Raw genomic sequence first — 21,334 nt, 5'->3', positions numbered from 1 at the left:
GGGAAAGTTAGTTTCTCTGCTGAGCCAGATAGTTTTAAAATAAGTTATGACAAGAAAGGCATTACACAACCTTGACTTGTAATATAGTAGTTGAAACAGTTCTCACACTAGACTGAAATAATTAGTATCTCTCTTTCCACCACTTTACTGACATGCAACAATACTTATGACAAATAGATGAGTAACGCTACTGGAGAAAATGAACATGAAAAAGCAAATACGCTCCCTACTTTCCTTCCCTGGAAAAACTTTACCTTTTTGCAGGAAACAGTGCATGCCAGTTAGTTAATGCATTAGTGTAGGTGAGTGTGTCACTTTACTGTACTATGTCATTTGTTGGCTTATACATATTTCATGAAAATACAATCAAAAAGGGAAAAAAGTCATAGTCTCTGTGGAAGATCTCCTCAAGCCATTTCACACACAACCCCAGCAGAATTTATTCCAATGTAGAATACACATTTGCTAACTTGCAAGAGTTCACAAACAAGGGTTTTTTACAATAAAGTTAAGAATACATTAAATGTTATATTCCTTCTTTTCCAAAATTATCATCTCCTCTAATGTTTTTGATTCCCCCTTACCTTTCTTGACATTGTTGTTAATGAAGTGATAGATATTGAAATTGCTGAGGGAGTTTGAGAAAACTGGCGATCTGGACATGATATTGAAGACAACTGGTTTTCTTGAGCAACATAGTGTCTATCTGGTATGTCAGAGTATCTGAAAGGAAAGAAAACACTGGGTATTTAATAAATGCTAATAAAATAAAAGTCCAGGATATGCTTCCTCTGCTAAATTCTTAGGCCTGGTCTACATCTAAAACTTAGGTTGACCTATCTAGGTCACCCCAGGATGTGAAAACTACATGTCTTGGGTGTGAATTGAAATCCACTAAGCCCCCGTGTAGACACTGCTAGGTTGATGGAAGAATTCTGTCAACTTAGCTTCCACCTCTTGAGAGGGTAGATTTAAGACAGAAAACCCCCTTCTGTGGTTATAGCAAGTGTCTACACTACAGCAATGTAGCTGCAGCTCTGTCACTGTAGTGCTTGTAGCGTAGACATACATTTATATATACCTCCTTATACAGCCCCCTAAAGTAATTTTTGTCCCTGTTAGTGTTTACATCGCTCAGATAGTTGTAGATTTCATGCTGTTTTTTAGCCAAGCCAGCGATTTTTATTTAAGTCTTCTAATGTTTTCTCAAAAGCAATCCCCTTTTTTTAAATGTATTTATTTTTCAGGTTTGCTCTTCTTTGAGCTTCTTCCAATTCATCCATGTCTTTCTGGTAATGAGATGCCTACAACTGTATGCAATATTCAGTGGGGGGCAGTCATACCTGAGAAGAAATATTATCCCCTTGTTCTGTGATGCAATCTCTGTGTACACAGCCCAACACTGCACAGGGCTGTTTGGGTCCATCATGTACTGCACATTCTGCTCACCTAACTAACTACAAGTAGTCTCATCAAAAAGTGGGACTGTTAACAGGAAGAGAGTTTGGCCCTAGATGAGCATGATGGTATGTCATTTGTGCACATGAGCACAAAGTAAAACTAAGCATTCAACAAAGTAAAGTGACTCAGTTTTGAATATGACAGAATATAAAACACAACAGGCCCAATTTTGCCCACACTTACACCCATACCACTGTCTTGATTTCAAAATTCTGAACCAAGAGGACTTACAAAAATTTCATTTCACAGTGCCCCACTAATGGAGAAATAGGAGACATTTTAAAAAATTGAAATCCTTGGTTAGCTACATTATAAAAATAGATGATTCCTGTAACATGAGATGCTTTTGTGCATCCTTGGAACCTGGCTAGTGAGGCAGTGCAAGGCACCCTCTTATCCCCCTGTGCAGGCAGAAGGGAAAGAGTTTCGCAGAGTGGTTATGTCCCCTCCCTGGGCAGGGCAAGAAGAGATGGAGCCAGCACAGTTGCATTAGGTAACATACAGAGTTTACTTCCTCCTCCTCCTCCCCCCCCAGAGCAATAGAGGAACTGAGAAGGAGACTGTGATACTCCTGAGTCACAGTCTTCTGCCCAGGTTGCTCCTGGAGCAGTGGAACAATGCCTGTTACTTTGCGCTCACAGCAAAGTCACACCTTAGCCCTTGGAGAACAGCAAATCCTGCAATTATGGTGCTTTATCAACATAATAAAAGCTTCCCTTCCCTAGAGTGACAGGTGTAAGAGAGAGAAGATAGGGTTGTTTCTGAAAGCTTTCATCTAATATTTATTCTGTCTTGGATTTTTTTTTAACTAACTCATTTTCTGTAAGTGATGCGGAAGTCAAGAGGCTAAAAACTCCAAGCCTTTATTCCCCTCCTGGCTTGAGTCTTTCAGATATCCATAATGCAACCATGTATGTTGCTGATGCAGGCTGGAAGGTCAGCAGCACTACAAGGGCTAAATCCCTGGCTGTCTTGCCAATATTTCCTCCCCACAACTCCCTGTCACAATGCTTTCTAAAGTGCCAAGAGGGTAGAAGGGCCCCAGGCTGTGTTTTGTTTTTGTTGGATTTGGGGCAGAATTTTGAAAAACGCACTTGGAGAAACATGCAAGTACTCCTAAACCCACACTCAAACAAACCAACCAACCAAAAAACCCAACACATACAATAGGGTAATTCCCCATCATCACTGGGCCCTTTCAGTTTTAGACATGGGTATAGGTAGGCTTGGCAGAATTAGATTTAAAAAAAATAATTGACTGATAATATTAATGTTTATTTCTAAGCTTTTTTCTATTTTTATCTATTAAATTTTCAGTTGTGGGAAATTATTGTGGGGGTCAGACAGTTATTTGACAGTAGACATTGAGATTCAAAAAGTTAAAGGTTTACAGCCATTAAAACACAAGTTGTCAACATATGTCAAAATACATAAAGTAAATATCCTTAAATCAAACTAAGTTCTCAAGCAGCATTTCTTATTTGGCCTATCTGTAAATTTCAATTATAGATGGAAATTTTTTCATTGGTGGGTGGATGTTGAAATTGACATTCATCAATAAAAATCTAATCCTTCCAAGCCTAGGTATAGAACAAACTGCACTGATATCACTGGTTGATGATCTCCTCCTAGCAATGGATAATTTTAAGGTGTCCGTGTTGATTTTTATAAATTCTGACTGAGTTTGACACCATTGCCAACAGAGGTACTGTTAACATGCCAAACCAGCTTGGATTTCCTTCTTTGACAGGGTAACTGATTTGGTAGATGGGGAAATGCAGTGGACATAATATACCTGGACTTCAGCAAGGCTTTTGACACAGTCCCACATGACATTTTGGTAAGTAACCTGGAGAAACGTGGGCTTGGCAGAACTACCATTAAGTGGATACATAAATGGTTAAACAACTGCAGACAATAGTTATGTTAATGTAATAATGTAATTATGTCAGATTAGAGGGAAGTCTCAAGTGGGGTTCCACAGGGATCTGTTATGGGTCTGGTGTTGTTTAAACATCTTTATTAATGACCTGGATGTAGGTACAGAGAGCATCCTGATCAAGTTTGCAGATGACACAAAGCTAGGAGGGGTTGCTAACACTTTGGAGGATAGAGCTAAAATTCAAAAGGGATCTTGATAAATTGGAGAACTTGGCTACAGACAACAAAATTAAATTCAACAAAGACAAATGTAAGGTTTTGCACTCAGGGAAGAAAAACCAAATGCACAAATATAGAATGGAGGATAACTGGCTTGACAGCAGCGCTGCTGAGAAGATCTGGGAGTTGTGGTGGATCACTATCTCAGCATGAGTCACTGTCAGCAATGTGATGCTATTGCAAAAAAAGCAAATGCAATTTTAGGTTGTGTTAACAGAGGCATAGCATGCAAGTCATGGGAGGTGATAGTGCCACTCTACTCGATGTTGATTAGGCCTCACCTGGAGTACGGTGTCCAATTTTGGTCACCAATGTATAGAAAGGTGTGACGCTCTGTACCTTGGCGGAACACCCAGCACCCACATATTCATCCTTGTAAAATGACTGTGTGGTATCTAATGCAAAGTTTGTCATGTCGGGTGTCTTCGGAAGACTCATGATGAACTGAGCATTGTTGTTATAGGTCCGGATAACACCAGAGGGGAACATCACAAAAGGATGTAAAGAAACTGGAAAGGATTCAGAGGCAAGCAACAAAGATGATTAAAGGGATGGAATGCAAGCCATATGAACAAAGGCTGAAGGAACTGGGTATGTTTGGTTTGGAAAAGAAGAAATTGAGGGGGGACATGGATAGTGTCTTCATACACTTGAAAGGTTGCCATAAAAAAGATGGAGAAAAGTTGCTCTCTCTTGCCACAGAGGGCAGGACAAGAGGCAATGCATTCAAACTACAGCATAGCAGATTTAGATTAAATCTCAGGAAAAAACTTCCTAACGGTAAGAACAGCAGGACCATGGAACAGATGCCTCAGGAGGTCGTGGAAGCGCCTTCACTGGAGGTTTTCAAAAGGAAGCTGGATCGCCATCTGACTGGGATGGTTTAGACACAACAAATCCTGTATCTTGGCAGGGGGTTAAACTAGATGAGCCTTGCAGTCCCGTCTAGCCCTATGATTCTAACATGCCTACAGTCAACAGCATTTAATTGCTTTAGATTAGCTCCACTACTATATGAGAGAATCCAGAAGTTGATAATGGGCAACTGCTCATCTGGGTGAATGTCTTCTCATGTCAGGTGTTGGAAGGTTCTGTTATGTCCCACTTTTGTTTATTGTGTATATGAGGCCTCTGGTAGGGCTAGTCCAGATATATGGTGCAAGATGTCTGCAGTATACTGGTGCCACTCTGCTTCATGTCAAACTGATCTTACTAATGCAGTGGAAGAAATGACCCAGTGTCTGCAGGAGATCAGGGTCTAGATGAAGGCTAACTGGCTAAGACTCAGTCCAGCTAAGGAGGAGTTAATGTTGGTAGGCAGAGGGAAGCAGCCTGAAGAATTGGCAAGTACTATATATTACTCCTGGGAGAATTCTGCACCAAAAAGTTAAAAATTCTGCACACAATTTTACAATTCTGCAAAATTCTGCATATTTTATTTGTCAAAATAATGTGATATAATCATGCTGGTTTCAATTATTTAGGTAATTTATTTAAACTACAATACAATGGGTAGAGAATGGGAGTGAGAAGTATTGGAGGAAATCCCCAACCCCCCTTGCCTAATAGTAATGTAGCTAGGTTTGACCCTTTTATTTTCCGTTTTTAGTCAACCAATATATGCGGCCATATGCTCAGTGTTACATCATAGGCAACTGAAGAGCAAGTGAGGGCTGGGGAATCAAACTCACAATTTATATTGGTAACTGACCATCACCAGAAAGATCAGTAGCAAACAGTTCGTAGAGCACATTTTTTCAGTCCAAAAATTTAGACCAGTTCTAATCACTAAAGCACCATAAGCATTTATAAGGCCATACGGTCTTTCACAGCAGTCTGGCAATGTAAAGGAGCTTTAAAACTTCTACACCTGTTTTATACTCCTAGGGGAATTCACTAAGAACAATGGGAACAATTGACTTAGCAGGCAGGCTGTTACATTCTGCTCTGCCTGAGGGGACAGAGCCTGCCCTACGCCTACCACCTCAAACACCCTGAAGCCCTGCCCCTCCATGCCAAGCATGCTGCAATAGCTCTCTCTCTCACATGTACGACTACCCAGACCCCCTCCCCCCATGGTGATTTATGTCTCTAGTCTACCAGCTGCTCCGGGTGCCTAAACCAACCTGCCTGTGCTGACAGGGAGGGGCGTGTGACCACTCTTGCAGCTTCCCTGTCAGAAGTAATTTTTCTGCGGGAAAGCAAAGAAATCTGCTGGGGACATGAATTCTGCACACATGCAGTGGCGCAGAATTCCCCCAAGAGTAGTATATGCACCTCTGACAGAAAGAGGGAGGTCACCATTTGTGATTCAGGTTTGAAGTTTAAGGCCTTGATGAGGCCTGAGGCTACTATTAGAGCCTAAGCAGCTGTAGCCAAGAAGCTGTTTTATCACCTATTGATGAGGCAATTGTGTTTATTTCATTGTGCTGTTTTCACCTCAAACAAATACCTGGGGATGCATCTTTAAGCCACTCAAAAACTGGAGCTAGTGGAAAATATGGCAGCATGCTTATTGAATGGCGCTTCACACCAAGAGTACACAATGTCAGATATTCAAGAGCTATACTTTGAGTTTCTGAGTGGAATACAAGGTGATGGTTTAAACTTTTAAATCCCGGAGTGATTTAAAGACCAGGTTACGTGAGAGATGGTCTCTCTCTCCATGCCACAGCTCCTCAGAAATAGTCAAGCTACCTTCCTTTCTTAGAAACAGGAGGAAGCAGCTAGTAGGACATTCTCCCAGAAATCCTCTCAATTCATGAATACACTTCCTGTCTTGGTCTGTCAAAATCCCAAATGGCTGAGAGAAAGGAGGAAAAAAAAAAAAAAAAAAGGATTTGCAACATGTCATGAAGATTACCAAATCCTAGCAGATGTTTGCAAGGCCCATCTATTGTCTCAGACACCCAGGGTGGAGGTTTTTTAATCAGGAGAAATGAGGGGCAAGGTGTTTATAGGAGGGTGAGCAGTTTATTACTTGCTATTACATGTCTGAATATAAGATTGTAAATTTAATTATACTAAAGGTGCCCAGAGCCTGGGATGGGTGCTTATCTGAGCCAGGATACTGAGAGGGAGACATCTTGTTGCATAATAAATAAAAATTATAATAAAATAATAATCCAATCAATCTTACAGCAGTAGAGCTGGAGCAGAGGCAGAACAGCAAGAAAGGGCTTGGCAGTTAAAACCCCAGTAGGCTTACAACCCCTGACAGCAACACCTCAAAAGAAGAGCTCGCTATCTTCCCTTTGCTACGCTGTGGCATGGCTTTGGTGCAAAGCATGAAGAAGCACTCTGTAAAAGGCTTTGAGAGGAGATGGGAGAAGCTTTACAGAGGCAGAAGAGTCTGTTCGCCAATAAATTACTATTGAACAACAGAAGAGCTGACAACAAATACAGTGATCACAAGCCATTATATATATAAATTGAAATGAGAGGTGTATGTTAGAGACAATATCCTTTAGCCTAGCAGTTCCAACCTTCCCATAATCACTTTGTTTTGTAAATGTTTAAAAATGAATAAAAGTATTTAAGATAATAGAAACAAACACTTAAAACATTTTAATTCATGTTTTGAAAAGACTGATATTATACCTTTAGTTAAATGAATATTGAAAACAAAAATACATGGCAAACTGCTCAGTATAAAAAACTGGATTGCTGTTTTACTCATAAATTAATAACGTTTAATAGGCTGGCAACCTTCATAATTTTTATAGTGGTAGATTAGCAGTTTACACAACTTGGCCACCTACTGTCTGTCACTTAAGAGCACAGTCTTCAGGCTCTGCCCATTAGACCTTTTTTACATATGTCTAACTCCTAATCTGGATTGATTCTTATGAAACAAGAAAGGAAACACACACACACACAGTTCCTACCCCTACTGCCTCAGGGTTGAATGTAGTTATAATTTGGAAGATGTAAGTGAAGCTATTCTGAAATAAGTAATTGGGTGATAGGCATACTAGTTTTGTAGCACAAGTGACAGATGCTTGCTATTCTTATTTGTTTCAGGAAAACTAAGTAAGAGAGACTGAATTCTAATTTGTATGATTCCTGATTTTACCATAACTCCAAAGTATAACAACAAGCAGCAATCACAGTAAAGTCTGAACACTCTATACCAGAACTCTGCCACCTAATGGCCAAATTGTAGATTCATAAATATATAACTTGCATTTTCAAAGAACCTAGAGATGTAAAGGGCCTATGGTCTCATCTCCCTGCTGTGGCAGGATAATTTCCTGTTGGTCACTTGACAGTCTTTTGCCCATGGATCTTACGGGCAAAGATTTTTCTGATAGCCTAAATGTTCTTAATTTTATATTATTCTTCTTAGTAATACTCCACTGTGCAACTCTAAATAATTCTTCCCCCTGCTTTCTGAATTCTCACTTTTTCAATATTTGTAGGATTTAACCATGTTTCTCATGTAGTCCCCTCTTAACAAACTCTAACTTCAATCTCCCATTTTTCTTACTCTTCTCTGAATTATCTCCAATTTTCCAATATCTTTTCGATAATGAGATGCCCAGAGTTGAACACAAATTTCCAGGTGCAGCAGGGGTAAAATTAATCTCAAGTACAGAGGCCCAGCTCCAGACCCCGGCAAGGGGCAGGGCCTCAGGCAGAAGAGGCGGGGCAGAATTTAGCCTCCCTCAGCCAGCCCATCCGCACTGCATGGCCCACACCGCATAGGCCAGTACCGGCTTCTTATTGGTATGCTGTATCAGCCCACTTTCACCCCTGAAGTCCGGTCACATCAGACCTACATAAAGGACTATTACCTCGTTGCTCTGTTATATGATGGCTTTGTGTATGCCATTTAAAACTTTCTGTTGCAATAAAAAATTGCAAATTCATCCAGTGTGCTGTAAATACATATGACATAACACCATCACTCCACCTTTTCTTCCCTTTCTATTTCTACTATGTAGATTTGTGCAAATCTATACTGACTTTTTCATTAGAAATCCCACCAGATTTCTGTTTATGCCCAATCATAATCACTATCTTTTAGTAGCATTTCTAGTTCTTTTTGTTTGTTTCCCACATACTTTGCTTTGGTGTACAAATACTTTAGAATATTCATACACTTCTTTAATCTTTGTTTCAGAAGAGCTGCATCTTCTAATATCTGCCAGATTATTTGAATTAGTCAAGCCTTCCCTTTATCCCCTAGTTTAAAGTTCACCTAACAAACCCTCCCAGTTACTATTTTCAGGAGGCCAGTACCCCTTCTGTGGAAGTAGCAACCATCAAATCAAAAAAAAATTCTCATCCCACAAGTAATTCCAATGTTCTATGTACCCAAAATTCTCTTCTCTATATCCTCAGTTATGATTTTTGAATTACAGTCATATAGACTTGTTATAAAGTTTGCCACTGGGTGGCACATTCACTGGGGTGCAAGATTTATCCAAATACTAAATAAATCCTACCTATGACCATCATTCCACTGTACCACAACCATGTGATTCCATTATCTCCCCTTAAGTATACAATTGAGTTTAGGTGAGGCAGAGATAGTGGGTAGGTGTCTACAGTCAGATTTAGTTACTCATCTGCTCTTACAAGTACATCTGGAGTTTTCTGTTGTAATTTTCCTACTCACAATATTGGGGAGAACAAAACATTTTAATTGTATAAATAGTCTCTTGTAATGAAAAATTAATTATTCAAAAGTTTAATCTCTGCAGCTATCTAGAAAGTTTTCTAGATTTACTATAATCAAATGACTTGACACAGAAGATATTACAGTTAATTAATACCCAATGTAGGAGTGAAACAAATTGGAGCCCTTTTTGGCATTACTACCTATTATGGTAGCATCCAAAGGCCCCAATCAGGGTCAGAGCCCTGTAGTATTAGGCACAGTACAAATACATACATAGATATGATCCTTCACCTAAAGAGCTCACTTGTACCTACTCTTCACACTTGCTGAACTAGATCATCATGCTCTGGCTGTACTGTGCCTAAATCCACACTCAACTACCCTTGGATATCATAGTAATAATAATCTTGAAATGTTTATGGTGCTCTGTGTGTTCAAAGCATTGTATGAACAATAATCTTCACAACCCCCCACCAGGTAGGTGAATATCTCAACATAACATATGGAGAAATTAAAGCAGGGAGGTGAAGTAATTTGGCCAAGGAGAGAGGAGTCAGGAGTTCCGATTTAAATCTCTCACTCATTCCTGTAACCCATGCTGCTTCTCCACGTTTGTTATTACTGACCCATCTTTATTACCACAATACCACATAGTAGTACTGCTTCCTGTACTCTTTTCTATCCATGGATCAAGTTATCCCCATATTCATGGATATATCTGAAGAGATATTTGTGTATCTGTGACATGTCTCATTTAAGGTCAGAAGTAATGCTCATTTAATTTTTTACCTACATGGACACATTTATGAAATTCTTTCCCTCTGCAGTGTTAGTTGAGCATTAGATTTTTTATTCAAATGGGTATCTGAAAAACTAGTATAATCTGAATTACTTTATTCTCTAAAATCTCCTGTGACTAATTATTTTTGCTTAGAGTGAGTCCCAGTTTCAAAAATCATATTCAACTGGGTATTATTAAATTTGATATGGTACTAAGAGCAATCAGAAAAAACTCTTTATTTCTTAAAATAAGGTTAGTGCTCATGAGAAAGTGAGAAGATACACACTACAAGGGAGCCAGAGTGTGGACAGGTGCTGAGCAAGCCTGTCACACCACTTTGTCAATGCACCAAAAGCCTGATAAGCAAAGCCCTTTTATTTCAGTGCACACCCATTTTTTTCCCCCATGGTTTGTGTGTATAAAAAGATCTTCTGTACTTTCCACAGTATGCATCCGATGAAGTGAGCTGTAGCTCACGAAAGCTTATGCTCAAATAAATTGGTTAGTCTCTAAGGTGCCACAAGTACTCCTTTTCTTTTTATGAGCTATACTGCTTCTCTTTTCTTGTTCTCAGATTTTATAATGGATTGTTTGATTTCAGGTTTCAAACAACTATACATGTCTTTTGCAACCAAAATAGCTTGCATTTTTTGCATTTTCCTGACTTTCACATGTATGGACACGATATTGGAGTTACATATGTACCGCTAACTGTAGATTTTTTAGTAAGAATTTGTAAAAAATGATAACTTTATAAGAACTTTGGCTTGAGAAACCACTAGTTACTCATATATCTATACTGAGCATTTGTGTGTGAAGATTTGTTAATGGTAAGGTACAATTCAAACAGATGACTATACTCTAAGAACACAAAACTTCTGAATAATTTGGGCAGGCCAAGCGCAGAAGCAAGCCTCATGTCCATAGGGACATAAACACTATGTTGTTCTGCATATTTGCTGTTATGTTTATAGCAATTATTTCAATACAGTTTCTATTTACCAAGCCTGGATTTTGAAGACAAATTATTGAAATTTTCCCGTTTTTAAAATGTATTTTCATATTTCCCATAGTCTATTGGTTATTTAAAGCTAGACACAATGAGAGTTCCTAAACTAGAGTATGATAGAACAGTGAGTTGAGAAAAATATGGGAAATTATTGGATGTGCATGATGGGAGAGAAAACTCAGGAAATAAACAAAAAAGAAAGCAAAGTTTGATTATATCATATCTGTTCAGCAATGGTCTTTAAGAGCAGGGGCTAGAGAAGAAATAAGGAGTTGTAGTCTCCAAAGCTCCATGTTTAATTTGACATTTAAACTGTCATGATTACACTTCAGAAGCAACCCATTGATGTGGATAGCTCTGTTCACACTTCTCAGAGCTATTGTTTCAGACTGTTTGCATATACAAGCAGTCATCTGTTTTGAAGGTTATCCTTCTATCCAGAAAGGCTTGTGGCTTTTTATTTTTTAAAAAATTGAAAGCTTAGATTATGGAGCACAAGATGGCAGTCACCAGGAAAAAGTACTCGGTTGCTGCAAATTGGCTTAGTTGGACCCCTGCTTATAAACGCATCAGCTAAAAAGAGTCAGAAGATGGCTACTTGGGCCTCTCATGCCCATATAACAAAGTAGAAAGTTCTCCAAAGTTTATATAAGAAAATGGGTCTGTCAGACTGGTGAGCATTTTGTAAAAAGGATTAAAACTCATTTTACTTGAGTTCTCTTCTGTCAACTCCTACCACTTTGCTTCCCTGCAGGTCAGCAGGGCGCCTGTTCCCTGAATGTATAATTTGTGTGTTCACATTCATTGTTGCATACATACTGTGAAAATCCCAGACCAGCGCTAGTCCCCTCCCCCCCGCCCAATTCAGTTTTGAAAGATGTAAATAAAAATATACCGCAGTTATTTTGGGAAGAAAAACCTTACTGACATATAAGGCAGAAAGTAGGGGATGGTTTGGAAAAGATAAGAGCGTAAAGGGGAAAAAATGAGGGTGAGAATGAAAGATGATGGCTGGGGAAGAGGAAACAAAAAAGAATTAACTTTGTTTTTCAGCAGGTTCATGGTCCAATTTTTTCTAATTTAAAAATCTGAATGTTTCATTAATAAAATCAGTACAATTTAAGGATGCTTCCTGTTAATTAAATAGCAGCAATATCCTGGATTAATAAACTCTAAGGCATTCAGAAGCATTTAATCTCAGGGACTATTTGTTATAAACATCTCATCCTTCATCCTCAGAGTTTATTCATACTAGGACACAGTAATTAGCTTTGAACAGGAAATACCATCAAGTTAATTATATTAAGTATATGGGATGGAGGCTGTGCCAAATGGCTCTAAACTTCAGTTACACAGGAAAGTAAACAGAGACTTTGCCTTCATGGCAAAAAAAAGAGGGAGCTTTACAGCGAGATGACGGTCTTGGTGTAAAGTACTAGTAGATACAAACTCTCTCAATATAGCTAGTTGAGGTCAACCTTACAGCCCCACCTCTTGTTTATCTCAAGTAGCTACACTGAAATAAAAGCTACCTATGTCTCATTTCCACTAGGATCTTACAGTGAGATAGTTATCTTGATGTAAAAACACACCTCTTTTGGGGATGAAGACAAAGCCAGAAAGAACAAAATTACCTATGCCCTCTATAAGAGTTAAATGGGTTCCTTCAGACTCACCCATTCTTTCAATCTGAGCCTATCAGAATTACCCCTGAAACTGACCACCTGCAGGAAGGAAAGCCCTCTATCTATGGAGACCAAATTCAGACATAGCCCTTCTTGCCGTTGATGTAAAGGTGTCAGTTATAAAATAATAAATTCTCTACATTGTGTCAAAAAGTGCATGTTTTGTATCAGGACTGCTTCCCATGTGAACTTATGGAATATAGTAATAAGTAATTTCTTTCCTTCTTTAATAATTAATTTCCCCAACTACATCCATCTCTGTCAATTTTCAGAGGGTTCTTTCATTGTCCTTGTTCACTTGGACAAACAAATGAATACTCCAGAATTAATTCATCTTTTCTGTTGCTTGAAGGCTAAGTAACATCTTTCCTAAATGAACCGTTCACTTTGTGAACTCCTATGCAAAGTATTGTCTGTTGTGTAGTGTAGGTATGTTTTTTGGCTTAAGACTTACAGATCCACAATTCTGATTTAACAAATTACAAAAATTAAGAATCACACACATACAGAGATGAACATACTGGTTATACCTGTTGCAACGCTATAGGAAGGATATTGCTGTTTAGCAGAGGCTGAAGAAGAGGGCTATGAAAATGATACAAAGTATTTAAATTATGAAGAATATCTAAGGGAGTTAACTTGTTCTCACTGGCCTGCAGCCATATCACCTTGGGCTATAAACTAATCTAATAAGCACTGTTTGACCCGCTCAGCACTTAGCCAGAAAACCTTGAAGGAAAACCCAACTGGTGAAGGAAGTGTCAACTTCAGTTCTGTGTCATCACTGAATCAATACTCAGGCATGGTGCTAGATGGCATTGTGCTGCTGAAGGTACCATCATTCATACAGTATGTAAAACTAAGATCCGCCATACTTGCAGTCATTAAAAGATCTCATGACATTAATTCACAAAAAAGGGTTTTAATCCTGGTATCCTGGCCAAATACCAGTTTGAGTAATTTCAGTCCTTTTACACTGAAAAAATTCCTCCAGTTTTAAATGGATAAGTCATGCTTCACTTCCTCTCTACTACTTTGTAGGGAATCTGAGGTAATATGGTTAACGTGTTCTGTATCTTCCCTTGACATATATCTGCCTGTAAAATTATTTGGGATACATCATGATGAAATATAATTTTTTGTCTCTGAAAGAGGAGCCCTTGAATTTGATCACTAGCTTTCACGCTTTCTAAAACTTCGATTTAATTACCTCAATATTAAAAAAAATAAAAATACACATGCAAAGTGAAGGGCTACTCTTTTGAACACTAGTCTATAATTTTGAAAACAAGGAGTAAATTATAGAGGCAGATCTACATCATATTAAGTAAAATAAACAATGTGGACTAAGTTACCAATAAGGGTTAGTAAAGTAAAATTGAAGAGAAAACTAGACTGATTTCTGAAAGAAGGGATTAAGGAATATGGTGAAAAAAAGCAAGGTGAAATTATGAGCAATCCAAAAGGGACAGATATATTAGGCTACTTGTGGATTTTCTTCCACAATTTAAGTATGTTCATAAATGAACATGTCATGTAAATGTCTCTGAAAGTTTTAAAATAGGAATGGAGTGACCAAAAGGGTGTCTCTCTTCAGGAGTTTGAGACAGGAAGCTATATACATTTTCACTGAACTTTTAATAGTTTACCATCTCACCGGATTGTCTAGCTCAGGGGTAGGCAACCTATGGCACGCGTGCCAAAGGCGGCACACGAGCTGATTTTCAATGGCACTCACACTGCCTGGGTCCTGGCCACCAGTCTGGGGGGCTCTGCATTTTAATTTAATTTTAATTGAAGCTTCTTAAACATTCTAAAAAACCTTATTTACTTTACATACAACAAAAGTTTAGTTATATATTATAGACTTATAGAAAGAGACTTTCTAAAAAGGTTAACATGTATTACTGGCACGCGAAACCTTAAATTAGAGTGAATAAATGAAGACTCGGCACATCACTTCTGAAAGGTTGCCGACCCCTGGTCTAGCTCAATTTGGATCAGGGACTGAGACTTCTATCTATTTAGGGTGACCAGATGTCCCGATTTTACAGGGACAGTCCCAATATTTGGGGCTTTGTCTTATATAGGTGCCAATTGCCCCCACCCCATCCCGATTTTTCACCCTTGCTATCTGATCACCCTACATCTATTGCACAGTGATGAGCAGGTTGTTAGCATTTAAATAAGATGAGTAATAAAGTAAGCATCTCAAAAACACCAAAGTATGATCACTAAACATTTAATCATGTTTAAATTTTTTAAGTTCACATACCAACCTTTAGCCTGATACAGTTTCAAAACAGATGAATTATGAAGCATGAGTTTTATCATTGAAATGTCAATAGAATAAAAACTATAGGGGTAATGGTGGAGCCAGTCTCAAGACTGACCACCCTTACAGTCTTCTGAAATGTCTTACTTAGAATGGCTTGTTATGGAGTCACCTGTCAGCAACTCTGTAGTTATCCACTGCATGCCTTGTTCCATTGTAACTCTACTTTAACCCACTTTTAACCTTCTGAAAAGATTTTTGAGGGCAATGGTCTAGAACCAGATCATCATTGATATTGCCCTGTTATTTGTAATCCCTCTGAGACAATGACATGCAACTGCATAGTTGGAGCAACCCAGAGGTAGCCACTCAGGATCCAGAGGCAAGACCTTTTCAGAGTTGGGTCCTAGATTTTTGAACAGTACAAGGTCAGAATGCACTTCACTCTGACCACCTTCCAAAGCACAATCACAACAACAGGAACCATGATTACTTTAAAAAATAAAAAGTACAACTGATCAATCTCCAGAGAGATGACAGCAAAGGACATTATTGGTCAAGTCTCTACTAACCAGAACCAAAATACTAAAGTGATTGGCATTCTATCAATAGAATAGATAAGGCAGAAAAATCTATTTTCATTGACCAAACTGAGAAAGTTGCAGAAAATGAATGATAAAAATTGTGAAGTATAAATCAGAATGTAAAAATTTTCAGTATTATCAGAGAAGATGATGTAACAGTCCCTTCTGGACTTAAATCTATGACTCAAAGCGGTTATGAGTAACATAGTATAGATTTTGACATATTTCCCTTTAAGGCTGCAAATTTCTCCACACAGAACTACCATTGGAGAGGTCAGCTACAAAACAGACTCTGAAATCTCTGTTGAGAGAGATATTTGATCATATGCAACACAGAATTGTATTTTTTCCAGTGTCCAACTATCCTTTTTTGGAATAGCACTCACTACACAGGAGGCACAAAACCAGAAGCAGAGCAAACAAAATAGTCTAAGTATTAAACATATATAGGTTGTCTTTCAGGAATTAAAGCTTCCTTTAATAAATTTTGGTGTTCTAGATTAATAAAATGCAGATCTGAAATTTAAAACTCTGTTCTGCAGAACATACACAAGGAAGAGACTCTATTGAAACCCTTTATCGGAAAAAAGTTCCATTAGAAGATAACACTCCAATCTCAAATGTCACCCTGAGCTATTACAAATCCCTTTCAGAAGGAAAAAGTAACAGAATCCACTTATATTTGTTGATGAGAAAATATGGTACAATAAAGGCACAGGGGCTGATTTATATCTTGGCTTTGCTTATTAGCTAGTCTAATGTCCTAGCTCCCGTTTATAGAAACTTAGAAAAAGATTAATGACCATAGATGGGATTATATGCTTCCAAGAATGAAAGCATGGGTCTTACAGCCCTTATTTATGTGAATAAACCTTCCCTCCTCCTCCATTAAAGATGAGCTGCCAGAGCTAATGAAAACTGAGTTAATTTATTTATGTAATAAAGGCCCCCATGAAACAGGCGACAGTGCTTTTAATACAGAAATCTGGAATTAGCAACTTTCATTTCACATCATACCTGCTCTTTCAAAATGTCCTAAATGTAGCCCTCCACAGAAAAAACTTATTTTTTCCATTATATTATCCCAAGTCCTTTACATTTTCATAAGTATCATTTATTTGAAAATAAAACAATGAAAAGCAAAATCCTCTGTCTGTTAAAATGAAGTATGAGTGTTTTCTTAAAATAAAAAGCATAAAAGCAACATAGCCACGAGTATTACGTTAATACGCAGATCAGTAAATGGTTTCTTACAGCGTTGCAGTACTAAAGATGATGAAACAGAAATGAGATGAAAATTAATTCTTTATGTTTAACTCCTCTGTTTTTTAACCTAATTCTATTTGTTCAGTCATTCTTTTTACAGTTATACTAAGTAAACAATCAAGAGTTGGCTTTAAAAGTAGATTTTCTACAGAAGCCTTGCCAGACATTCAGGAAACTACCTTTGTTACAAAAGACTTTGCCAGTTCCCAGTCAAAGAACTGGAACTTTTAAATTAAAGCAGGGCTCCAGTCCACCTTACTTCTCAGATCTCGGACAGAGACACAAAAGATTGATTATTATATAAGGACATTGCTGTGGATTATCTTCTTACATCTATGTACAGTGCAAAGACCCATCTTGAATGCCTGCTTTCTAAACAGACAAAACTATAGCCAACAATAGAGAAAGATGTAAAGTTATTGGCATGAATGTTTTTTTGACATGCATCTTGTTACTTCCAAAGGTGGGAGGATTTTTCCCAATAAATATTACATTCTAATTAGATCTGAGTTAAAGGACGATGGAGAGGCATGAGAGAAAGGCTGGACAATTAGCAGCTAGCTGAAAGAAGCAGGTTTTTACGAAGGACTTTGGAGAACAGCAAGGTTGCTTGGCATGTTGGAGAAGGGAAACCGTTCCAGGCATTGGGAAGTGTCTTGAAAGAGTTAAAGAGAGGATAGTGAGAGAAGACTGATGTTTCTGAGGGGTAACAGATCAGCAGGGGTATTCTTAAAAAAAAAAAAAAAAAAAAAACACAAAAGAAGAGGCACTCTGTAGTTTGTCCTAACAATAGATCCCAAAGTTTTTAAATTTTTTAAATTAAAGTGTTTTTGCAAACTCTGTGGGTCAAGATGGTCTTTTGATGTCTGTGCTTGTGCATTTCTGTCCCTATAAGGTTAACCAGAAATAAGGATTTAATATGAGCAGTGAGTCCAACAAGTCAGGCAATTAGAATGTAGCAGGCAGGTAAATGGTGATGAATAAAGATGTTAAGAGGAAGTAATGGTTGAAAAGTATTAATATTTATTTTTTAATATTTGCATTTCAGTAGCACTTAGAAACTCCAGTAAGGGATCAGGGCCACATTGTGCTAAGTGCTGTACACAAGTCTTTAAGGGCATGTCTGATGAAGATGCTCTATGCTGATAGGAGAGCGCTCTCCCGCTGGCATAATAAAACTCTGCAAGCGGCAGAAGCTTCATCGGTGGGAGAAGCTCTTCCGCTGACATAGCGCTGTCCATGCTGGCACTTATGTCAGTATAACTTATGTTGCTCAGGGAGGTGGTTTATTCACACCCCTGAATGACATGAATTCTGCCGATATAAGCTGTAGCGTAGACATAGCTTAAAAACAAAGACAATCCCTGTTCCAGAAGTGAATAAATCCAATGGAGGGCGGATGGTCAGGGGAAAAAAAGATAAGATGATAGTAAAAGCAGCAGCAGTCTCAGCACACCAGCTGCCTAACTAGAGCAAAGGCCTTGCCAGCACTGGGAGGCAGCATATGGCAAATAAGAGAGATTTCTAATGAGAAGTTTCAGCATAGTATGAATGAACATCAAAGCCAAGTTGTAGTAGATGAGCAGGTTGGTTGCTTCAGGGAACCTGTAATAGGAAATGCATTGTCATAATCTTTCACATCAAGTTCACAGGATCCAAACTGGTTTAGATCAATAATAGTCAAAAATACATTGCCATCTCTAGTAGCTTGAGAAGCACTGCCATAGGCTATCTGATATGGGGGACCGGCAATTTTTTTTTCCCCAGTGTGCACGCAGACCGGTAGCCAATGGCCGGTCCGCGGACCACCACTTTGAGTAGCACTGGCCTATAGTACATTGAATGTACTGGTGATCTCATTCCATTACTAGTAGTGGCCACTGGCAGTCTTGGAAAATTCATGAGCAACCCTGGAGCTCAAAATAACTGATCGAGGGTTAAAGAGAATACCACAATAGAATTGAATGCATGTGAAATTCCTTACTTGAACCAATTTGCATGGATTAACAAAATGAATGATGATCTCATCTTCTAAGAAGGGGGAAAGAGCAGTTTGCAGATGCCAAGGAACAAAACAAAAATAAAATCATAAAGAGCAAAGTTAAATTTTGATCAACAAAAAACTATCAATATCCAGCAAAAACACCGAGGAGCCACAAGGATTCCTTGCTGTTTTTGCTGATACAGACTAACACGGCTACCACTCTGAAACCTATCAATATCCAGGTTATTTTTTAAAATATGTTTCAAAACATATTCAATTCCTTTTGTTGAGAAAGGTAAAAAATACATAGCAGTGCATTTAGACAATTGTGCAGTATTTCACTTGCAAGAAAAAATTGTTTCCTGAATTTCTCCAGACAATCCTCTTATTCCCTGAAGTATAGAATTTGATTTTTCTTATCATAGTTTGCTTGCTACAAATGCTGTAATTAGTAACAAATTATCCAGACATTTTCTAAACCCAGATGGCGTATTTGACTTCATGGACACGTGTGGCAGTGAATTCCACAAGCTATCTACTGTGACAAACTTCCTGCTCTACCTTGGTGGGTCTTGCGCTTATTGGCAGATTTGCTCGCCTTGGATCTTCAGCTTGGCCGTTTTTCTGAACCCACAGTCTAGGTCGACTCCTCCTGTGTCTGGGCCTGCCCTCTACTCCGGGTTCCAGCCCAGGGCCCTGTGGAATGCAGCTGTCTAGAGTGCCTCCTGGAACAGTTGTGTGACAGCTACAACTCCCTGGGCTACTTCCCCATGGCCTCCTCCCAACACCTTCTTTATCCTCACCATAGGACCTTCCTCCTGGTGTCTGATAATGCTCAGTCCTCCAACAGTCTGCGTTTTCATTCTTAGTGCTTCTTGCTCCCAGCTCCTCACATGCACACCACAAACTGAAGTGAGCTCCTTTTTAAAACCCAGGTGCCCTGATTAGCCTTCCTTAATTGATTCTACCAGCTTCTTGATTGGCTGCACGTGTTCTAATCAGCCTGTCTTAATTGTCTCCAGAAGATTCCTGATTGTTCTGGAACCTTCCCTGCTCCCTTACTCAGCTATCTGCTTTCTATGTTCTCCTAAAGCCCCCTAGCCTGGGCTTTTCTTACTTTTTGACCCTGCTTCGTTTCCCCCTCCCCCACCCCCAACCAAGCCAGACGCTTTTTCTTCGTTTTGTTTTTTTTGCTGTTTTTCTTTGCTGCCGTTCGAGTGCTGGTCGGCTGCCAGCTTGCCTGCCAGCCCCCCCACGCCTGCCCTCGCACGCTGCTATTGCTTCAGCTGAAACCCCTGGAGAAGCGGGGGGACTGCCGACCCGCTCCCCGGAGGAGGGGAGTGGAAGCCCCCAGAACCAACCATTTTGCTGTTTGTTTGTGGACCTGTAATTAACCGACAAGTTATTTTTTTTTCTTCTTATCTACTTGGCATTTTTGGAATGCTCCACAAAGACGGGGAGAGAAGACAGCTGACAGAAATCACCCAGGGAAGCTACAAATCATCGTGGAGGGGGCCGTAAGACTGAGTAACTTTCAAACTGTACTTCCGTGTGGGGGGAGTTTGACTGTGTCTTAATTGCGTTTGTACGGGCACAGGGGGTGTGGCACGGAGCTGTCCCCCGATCCATCGGTGCCCCCGCCCCCAACACTACAACCGTCACAGCCCCCCCCGCCGTCTGTCCCTGCTGGCAACTTGCCATCTGTCTCTGGATTCAGCTGCTTATTCTGAATTTCATCATCCGGACCAGACACAACAGCTGACCAAACGAGACTCTTTGGACAAACGCGCGTGGGTCCACGTTCCCCACCCCCGTCCCCGGACTGCCCCCCCCACAGTTTGCCCCTACTACCTGACCCCAACTCCTGTTTCCTCCCCCTGTCCAGTCCGACCCATTTGCCCCCCCCCCCCCCCCCGCAGCCCAGGAGGAGAAGTGGTTAATCTGCTTCCCCCTCCCCACTCCTCCTTCTGGTGTCTCCCTGCCTCTTCCTGCTCACGATGACAGGGAATGAGAGGGGTGAGGCCCCTCTAACAACCTCAGCTGCCCCTCCCCCACCTACCCCCCTGCCCAACCCCCAAGCCTCCCTCCAACCACTGCTGTCAAAACACCTGCCACCGCCCCCGCTGGGGCATCAGCAGCAGGAGGCACCGGGGCGACTACTGCCGCTGCTACGCCCACCACCAGGAGAGCACCCCCAGATTCTAGGAGAGCACCCCCAGTTGGCTGGAAAGGCCAGGGTGTGAAGAAGGGAAAGGGCCCTGCTACAACCACCAGGCCCTCCATGGCAGGGGCTGCCCCCACCGCTGTGGCCTCGTCATCGACCACGGCGCCTCTCCCCGCTGTTGCCTCCACCAGCTCTGTGAGCGTCCCTCCCCCCGGCCCCCAGGGCGTATGCCCGGGTGGTAGCAGCCCCCCCACCGCCTGCCACCTCATCATCTCGCCCACCCACCGCCTCCGCTACCATCACTAGCGGCTGCCATGACCAGGAAGCACAGCGTCCGTT

The 21,334-nt window shown here is 40.1% G+C and overlaps 1 protein-coding gene across 1 annotated transcript in view; it reads right to left on the bottom strand.

Moving 5' to 3' along the window:
* Window positions 1-21,334, bottom strand: part of CRYBG1 (crystallin beta-gamma domain containing 1) — a 151,570-nt gene that overhangs the window by 102,429 nt on the left and 27,807 nt on the right. Inside the window, exon 2 of the mRNA XM_073336915.1 lies at window positions 585-723. Coding sequence (XP_073193016.1) covers window positions 585-723 — 139 coding nt within the window. The remainder of the gene's footprint in view (window positions 1-584; window positions 724-21,334) is intronic.

This window comes from Lepidochelys kempii, chromosome 3 (assembly GCF_965140265.1).
Source record: "Lepidochelys kempii isolate rLepKem1 chromosome 3, rLepKem1.hap2, whole genome shotgun sequence".
Taxonomy (NCBI): Eukaryota; Metazoa; Chordata; order Testudines; family Cheloniidae; genus Lepidochelys; species Lepidochelys kempii.
The sequence above is the reverse complement of the archived record's forward strand: the minus strand, read 5'-3'. Positions and strand labels throughout refer to the sequence as shown.